The 8193-nt window shown below is 26.0% G+C and overlaps 2 protein-coding genes across 2 annotated transcripts; one reads left to right on the top strand and one right to left on the bottom strand.

Moving 5' to 3' along the window:
* Nucleotides 1-732: 732 nt before the first annotated feature.
* Nucleotides 733-2090, top strand: LOC129611211 (protein FAM50 homolog). The gene has a single exon (XM_055524212.1). The coding sequence runs from the start codon at nt 936-938 to the stop codon at nt 1965-1967; it is 1032 nt and encodes a 343-aa protein (XP_055380187.1). The 5' UTR covers nt 733-935; the 3' UTR covers nt 1968-2090.
* A 960-nt stretch (nt 2091-3050) lies between these two features.
* On the bottom strand, nt 3051-6537 carry LOC129614542 (ras-related protein Rab-1A). The gene is made up of 7 exons (XM_055529215.1): nt 6278-6537; nt 4883-4955; nt 4774-4821; nt 4657-4704; nt 4556-4584; nt 4295-4493; nt 3051-4228 (listed from the first exon to the last, which is right to left on the bottom strand). Exons 1-7 carry the CDS (start codon nt 6298-6300, stop codon nt 4034-4036), a joined length of 615 nt encoding a protein of 204 aa, XP_055385190.1. The 5' UTR covers nt 6301-6537; the 3' UTR covers nt 3051-4033.
* Between the last annotated feature and the right edge of the window lie 1656 nt (nt 6538-8193).

An 8193-nucleotide genomic window follows, 5' to 3' on the forward strand; every position in this document is an offset into this window, starting at 1 on the left:
TGGAAAGCAATGCGGAGGAAGCTCGTGGTGGAGTTAAGTTCAGACTCAATAAAAGTATATTGAAGGAAATTTGGACGAACCTTGCTATGGAGTTAAACGATCTGGGACCGGCGGTAAAATAACTTTTCGATACTATTTTGCCGCTGGCGGTGTTGTTTGACATTTTCTATTTTCTCGTATGCGCGACATTATATTCAAAATATTGTACAGTTGATTTCGCCGATCCACTGTTGTTCTGGGTTACCAACTTCTTTCTTCAAAAATCTTTCGCCGTTGTCGTTCACCGCTTTGTTTATGTTTTTACATTTAGTAACGCATTTTCTTTTCATCAAATTTTATCGCAGATTTAGTCTTAGATTTTGAATATAATATGGCAACAGCACTTTACTTTTAAAAGATCTGACAGTCAATTTGGTGAGAATAGAGTAATTTCTATTATTAACTACGTTTACATGACGACTGTCGCATCAATTGTTGAAATATGTTTCATATATGTTACACAAAATATAATTACAATAAAAATCTCACAATTATGTTTTTTTTGCGAATTCTTATATCAGAATTGCTTATATCATTTCATGCTTTCTTCGGAATGATGTCACATTCATTAAAGATGATATTTTTTGTATTAATGATTATTAATTAGACTGTCAATGTTCTTAGATTATAAGGCATGGAACCTTCCTTCAAATAAACAACTGACTAATAATAGCAATATGGATGTGCTTATTTTCACTGTATATCAACTGGTATCAACAAGCTCAATATTTAACGTAGTGACATTTTGAGAAATTTCATTTTCAAACAAGAAATTCATTCCAAAATTAATTTCAACATACATACATAAGATAAAAATCAATTCAATAAAATACATATATTTGTATACTTTTTTAAATTGATAAATAATTATATTTGTAAATTTATAAAAGGAAAAGATGGCTCATTATAAAGGCGCTGCCAGTGAAGCTGGCAGAGCCATGCAATTGATGAAGAAGCGAGAAATTGCTCAACAAGAAATTGAATTACGCAAAAAAAAGATTGAAGAAGATTTAAGGATTGCAAATATAGAGAACAAATTCGCTAGCCATTATGATGCAGTTGAACAACAGCTTAAATCTTCCACAATTGGGTTGGTTACATTGGACGAAATGAAAGCCAAGCAAGAGGACATAGTAAGAGAACGTGAAAAGAAATTGGCACAAAAAAAAGAAGAAAAAGACAGAGAGAAATTAAGAGCACTTGAAGCAAAGCAAGCTGAAAAGAACAAACAGAAAAAGCAAATTCAAGCTCTATCCTTTAGCTTAGATGAAGATGACCAATATGAAAGTGAAGAAAAGATTAGAGAAATAACAAAAAAAAAATGGACAGAAATAAAAGATGAGAAACCATTAAAAAAAATTCGTAAAAATCCAGATGTTGATACATCATTTTTGCCAGACCGCGAAAGAGAAGAAAGAGAAAATCGAGTTAGAGAAGAATTACGACAAGAATGGGTAGCTCAGCAAGCTGCTCTGAAAGATCAAGATATAAACATTACATTTAGTTACTGGGATGGGTCTGGTCACAGGCGATCTGTTACCATGAAAAAAGGAAATTCAATTTATCAATTCTTGCAAAAATGTTTAGAAATGTTAAGAAAAGAATTTAGCGAATTGAAAACAGTTATGGCAGATCAATTAATGTACGTTAAAGAAGATTTGATATTACCACAACATTATACCTTTTATGATTTTATCGTAACAAAAGCTAGGGGTAAAAGTGGACCGTTATTTCAATTTGATGTGCATGACGACGTTCGAATGATAAGCGACGCTACAGTAGAAAAGGAGGAATCTCATGCTGGAAAAGTTTTGCTTAGATCTTGGTATGAAAGAAATAAACATATATTCCCAGCTAGCCGTTGGGAACCTTATGATCCAACAAAAACATATGACAAATATACTATTAAAGATAAAAGCAAGAAGTAAAGCATCAAAAAATTAGCAATTTTATTTTTTTTTAGTTTGATTTTATAGTTTTAGCTTTTCTTATTTGTTAATTGCGGAAAAATTTAATAAAAGATACTTTTAAATATACCTTGAATTCTTAGACTATCGTAGTTTTGTTATAAAATTTTGACATAAATGTTTACACATACCTATTATTGTATTAAAAAATGATGTTTTGTCTTTGAGCGTGTTACTGTGAAGTGTTCGGAATAAAGTACTCAATTTTTCTTGAGTGAACAAGTGTGCTAGTTCTAGTTTTTTAAAGTCGATTATTCAAATCTGTTTTTTTTTTGGTCTAAACTGTTTTGAATGAGCTAAGTTTTCGACACTCTTGCTAAATCTTTAAAAGATATAAGGGCTAAGTATATATCTGGTTAAGACCCTATCGGCAACGTAAATGCATAAATCCTATTGCATAACTTTTTTGAAGTAGGTATAAGATAATTTTTACAAGTTAAATTTTTACATACATTTTGATTAGGGTTTACGAACCTTGGGATTATTGGTATCTTTTTCAGACACGCTTCATACTGCTAACAATATGAAAATTAATATCAATTTTCTTTTTCAATGATTCATTGCACTTGCGATAGCATTAAAAATATCTATATTCCGCGAGTCCACATATACATCATACATTTGTAATTTTAACTCCCATTCTAAATACACATTACATGTAAAAAATTTACAGGAGAGTTTTGTCTAGGACAGACTTTGTACATTTTTTATGGAGACAAATTTTTGTTATTTTAGGAAAAGTCCAGACTTAAAGTTCTAAATCTTTGGATTTTAGACATTTTTTCATTATAAAGTAATTTTTATAGCTTTGAGTTTTCTTTAATTTTAAATATTTTGAAATGAAAAACAAAAAATATTTGACTTCGTTTGGAAAAAATCACAATAAGATTTTTTAATAACTTTTTCTGGTTTGCCAATATTATTAGGTTTGGAAATACCATTACAGTACAATATACCAGGAAGGGATATTGTACATAAATAACTAAACCGTAATATTAAAATTACTATTATTTTTAACTAATTTTTGAAATAATTACTATTACATTTATCTTTAAAAATTTATTTACTATTCTTTTTATGTTATAAATTAATACAGGTAAGCAATCTACTTTGTTACAAAAAAAAATAATAGTATGAAAATAAGAATGTTTCCTATAACCACGATTTATTCTGTTTCATTTATATTTTTATCCCATTAATAGTATATAAAGAAAAAATTATTCTAAATTATAAATTATACTTTCACTTTTAATACTTGATAAACAGCTGAAGCTTTTGAAACAATGCGTCCTTATGTTTCTTTAAAGAAAAAATAGATTGAAACGAATTTGACTTCACTACTGTTTGTAAGTTGTACAATATATTCGAGATATACCTACATTTAAATATGTATCTTAAAAATGAAAAATTATATATTTCAAATACACAAATAATACATATAAAAGAAAGCTGCATTTAAAAATTTTGAAACTTTTTCTATATGCATGCACATAAAATCTTTTGCTATTTTACTTTAAAATTTCTTTTAACATTTTGTTATTTTTTCTTAAGTTATACATTGTGTGGCATATTTGAACTTCTTATTTTTTTACATACTTTATTCTTAAGTGAAGGTAAAATTTTTGATGTGTGATTAATTTTATAGTTTTATTAAATTTTCAATTGAGAAATACATACTTTTTTCATAAAAAATTATGTAACTAAAACTATAAAAATAAAAATTAAATTTTTGTTTCTAATCGGTTTTTTTTTGCTTTTCTTACTTTATTTAACGTTTTATTATAATTATAATATATTGGTTTTATTCAATTGTGAAAATGTAGCACAACTGTTGGATTCCTTTTTTAAAGTTTTAGCATTTAAATAAACTTTTAATATTATTTTTTTTAACTTTCTGATACAATTCAATATATGTAAATATTGACATTGAAAAAAGAAAAAAAAATAAATAAATGCTGATGTTAAAATTGTAATTATATTTTTAATGTACGTTTAATTTTTGTATTATCTCGTTTTTATTAATTAATTCAGCAACAACCGGATTTGGTATTTTCAACTGGGCGCCCTTCAATTTTCACTTTACTTGTTGTATCGGTGGCACTTGATGGCGGTCCAACTCGATTTTTGATTTCAGCCGCCATTGTCATAAAAGCTTGCTCAACATTTGTTGCATTTTTAGCTGAAGTTTCAAGAAATGGTATTCCAAGTTGATTTGCATATTCCTTAAATAGAAAATTAAAAAATTTCATTACTTTATTGAAATAAATGTTTGTTATTGCAAGATTTACCATAGCTGTTGAGTGCTCAACGACCTTTTTTGTTGTTAGATCACATTTATTTCCTACAAGTAATTTATTAACGTTTTCGCAAGCATATCTTTCAATTTCTTCAAGCCATTGTTTAACGTTGTTGAATGATTCTTGATCCGTGCAATCATAAACAACAATTATGCCATGTGCACCCCGATAATATGATGATGTTATGGTTCTAAATCAACAAAATTCTTTCATTTTTTGGAACATTTATAAATTTTAAATGCATTATAGTACCTGAAACGCTCTTGTCCAGCTGTATCCCACTATAATACATTTTAAAGAAAATAATTATAAATTTTTTATTATTCATTTCATGAAAGATAATTATAACTTACAATTTGAAGTTTAATAGTTTTCCCATCCAATTCAATTGTTCTAATTTTCTAAAAATAAATATACATAAGTGAATTTCGGACATAAAATTAAAAAATATATACAAAAAGCAAACTCACAAAGTCTACACCAATTGTACTGATGTAACTTTCTGTGTATGTGTCATCCTGAAAATAATTTAATAATTTATTTCAGTGTAGTTTTTATTCGAATGATTTTTATATTTACAGCAAATCGTAGTAGAAGACACGATTTTCCAACACCTGAATCGCCAATCAACAGTAATTTAAATAAATAGTCACTATAAAAAAAACATAATGAAATTTAATAAATAACATATCAATACGGCGAAATTTTAATTTAGTAAATAAAAATTTAGTGCATTATTACACACGTGCATGAATGAATTTTATATTAACAAAACAAAATATTATATTGTTATTGTGTTATATATCAGTCAAAATCTTCAAATATTATATGTATTTATTAAATATTATTTTGTTATTAAAATTTTGAGGCTTTTTCTTTAAAGTCCCTTAATAAATATTAATCTATTGGCAACCTTTAGAATGATAAGATAATTTGGGGTAGGTTGTATAGATTTAGATCTTTAACTTTGAATATTATAACTACATTTTCGAGAAAAATAAATCTCATCACAATGTTACTAATTGTTATAATTTCAACTATACGTTATAAATTCAACAAGTTATCTAATTTTTTTTGTAGATATCTTAGTATACGTAGTTTAAGTGATTTTGAGATCAACGCCCATTTAGTTTGTCAATCATTTCGTTTTACTGCCTCTAATTAAATAATCGTTTGAGAGTTTTGATTTTTACAATTTTAATGGGAAGGTTGCGTTTTATAAATTTTTACAATAAGAACCAATTAGGTCTAAACTCAAAATAGCATTCCTTTGTTCTATGAAAAAAGAACAATTTTTTCTTGTTTCTTTATTAAAATTTGTTTTAAATTTCCATAGATCTTATACATACATACGTACATTAATATATATATATATATTATATGTATTATGTATGTAATATACATATGTATATAGATTTGCTTGTATATTTAAGAATAAATATTTTTTATTTTAAGAGCAATCTACAAAAGAACTCTACTTAAATAAAAATTACTAGTTTTCTTGCAATTATTTCTAGCACTGTTAACAAAAGTGTATTTAATAGTTGAATGAAGTCCACTGTTTATGAGTCATCACCGTCATCACCTTAAAAAAATTTATCGCCACCTCAATTACTTCTTCATACACATACATTAATGTACAAAATTAGTTTCAGATTAATTTATATTTTTTCAACTAAATTTTCGTTTCACTGTTTAAAATTAAGGCTGAATAAAATATTAATGCAGGCGCAACAAGGCTTTTAATTGCGCTGTTAAAATTTCATTTTTCTTTCCAAAAGCAAAAAATGAGACTTTCGAACTTTAATGACGTAGCAATTAAATAATTCACTTTATGAGCGATGTTGGAATACTAAGTTTATAATTATTTTACATATTTAAAAAATTACATGAATTTTGATAAAAATTTTCATAAAAATCGTCAAGTTTGTCAATTTTAGAAAATAAATGATACTAAGCTCTCTTTTTACTTACTATTCTGGACTCATCGCAGACATTTTTTTTTGCTAATTTTCTGTTTTGGTTCGTAATTAATATGAAATTATATTATAACTAATTTTTTCACTTGTAGCGAAATTAATACAAAAAAAACTATGTTTTTAAATTATTACTCCCCACTAAAATAATTAATATTTTTGGCTTTTTTATTTTGTTAAAAAAATATTAGATAAAAATTTTTCTCTTATTCCTCCAACACTTTAATATTACAACGCACTCAAGTGTCTGGTATTCGAACTAATTAAATTGATTGATGTTTTGAATAGTTGTCAAAATTATGTCAAACTGTCAAATTGGATAATTTTTGTACTAGAAGAAGTACTGTTACGACTACTGGTTGGTTAAAATAATTCAACAACCGGTCATACTCTTTATTATGAAAAGTGGTGTTCCATTTGTAATAAATAAATAAAATATCATATTATATCTATAATAAATAAATAAAATTTAAAATATTAAGAATATGTTGGTCTATTGAATACTCTTTTCATCAGATATAGTTATACAATTCATATTTTTCAATAAAATTTACTTACATAAGATTGACAACGTAGTGCATATGGTTGCACTCTCACATTGCAAAAGCAGAATATATTTTGGCACCAAATATCTTCAATCAGTTTTTGTGACTATAAAAACTTGAAATCCTTAAATTTTCTTTTAGTGTGCTATGATTTCGTATTAACATTGATTTCATATACAAATAAATTGATTTTTTAAATTGAATACTTTCAATTAAGCAAAAATAGATTTCTTGGAATCCTTTGGGACATTTTGCACATTTTATTTGAAAAATATTGTTATTATAGCCAACCATTTCTAATAGACAAAAAAGTCTATTGAAAAAAATTAAGGAAAAAATTTGAAATGAAGTCTTTTTCCAGAGCCGGAAAATTGTCAAATTGAAATTGTCAGTTCAATATGAAATATTGTTCTTCTTAGGAAAGTCAATGAAGCAGATATTAAAAACTAAACAAACTTTTTTAATTTTATTAAAAAAATGATTGTGTTTTGAGTATGATTATAAAATATGTATATGTACATATACAAAAAAGGGTTAGAAAAGAAAACTATTACTCGTATATGTATACATATGCAATAAATTCAATATAATTGCTCTGAAAAAAAAAAGACGTCAACTACCAAATTGTCATTTGGAGTAATATTATTTTTCGCCTTTCACTAGAGTTTTTGAAGCTATTTCAAATTTTGTGCAATAGAATTTTTATTCATGATTCGAAAATTTCTAACTTTTTCTTTTATAAAAAAAAACACTTGCTTATGTTTTACAATATACAAAATACATACAATATTCTAAATACACTTTTTATATTGGTTTTGAAGTCAACTAATGTAATGCCATATCATCAGGCCACCAAGCTCAGAGAGTAAATCACAAATAAATTCCAAATTTATATGAAGTTTCAATTAAAGGAGAAAATTTAAATTTAAAAAAATCAGTTGGTAAATTCCGTTTGAGAAAAAAAACTGCAATTTTTGACCCAGTCAACTTTTCTTGTGTTCCAAATGAAAGGATAGGGGTACTGAACGAAGGAGTAAAATTTTTAAATAAGAAATTGAATTTAAAAAGAAAAAAAAATTATCATAATTTAGATTTTAGATCGCTTTTAAAACCATACTAAGTAAAATAAGAGTTAAGAGGATTACTCATAAATTTCACAAAAAAAAATAAAAAAATATTTAAATCGGAATATTTCGAAAGCATAAAACGTTAAGAATATTGTTGTTGTACCTCTTGCCGATTGCAAACTCTTTTTTTCTCTATTTACCCTGTTCAAACATTTCCATTTTTTCCCTTTTCAAACCCTATTTTTTCCCCTATAATTTCTCTTTGAAAAATTTTTTATTTATAACCATTCTTCTATGTACCT

Source organism: Condylostylus longicornis, unplaced genomic scaffold (assembly GCF_029603195.1).
Source record: "Condylostylus longicornis isolate FDR11 unplaced genomic scaffold, ASM2960319v2 ptg000004l, whole genome shotgun sequence".
NCBI classification, from domain to species: domain Eukaryota; kingdom Metazoa; phylum Arthropoda; class Insecta; order Diptera; family Dolichopodidae; genus Condylostylus; species Condylostylus longicornis.

Bases quoted from the DNA above. Each gene is read 5' to 3' on its own strand.
- LOC129614542 (XM_055529215.1), bottom strand. From the start codon at position 6,300: ATGTCTGCGATGAGTCCAGAATA. The intron at 4,494-4,555 runs GTACTATAATGC...TTGTTGATTTAG, and splicing joins GCTGGACAAGAGCGTTTCAG to AACCATAACATCATCATATT. The intron at 4,229-4,294 runs GTAAATCTTGCA...TTTCTATTTAAG, and splicing joins TTGAGCACTCAACAGCTATG to GAATATGCAAATCAACTTGG.
- LOC129611211 (XM_055524212.1), top strand. From the start codon at position 936: ATGGCTCATTATAAAGGCGCTGCCAGTGAAGCTGGCAGAGCCATGCAA.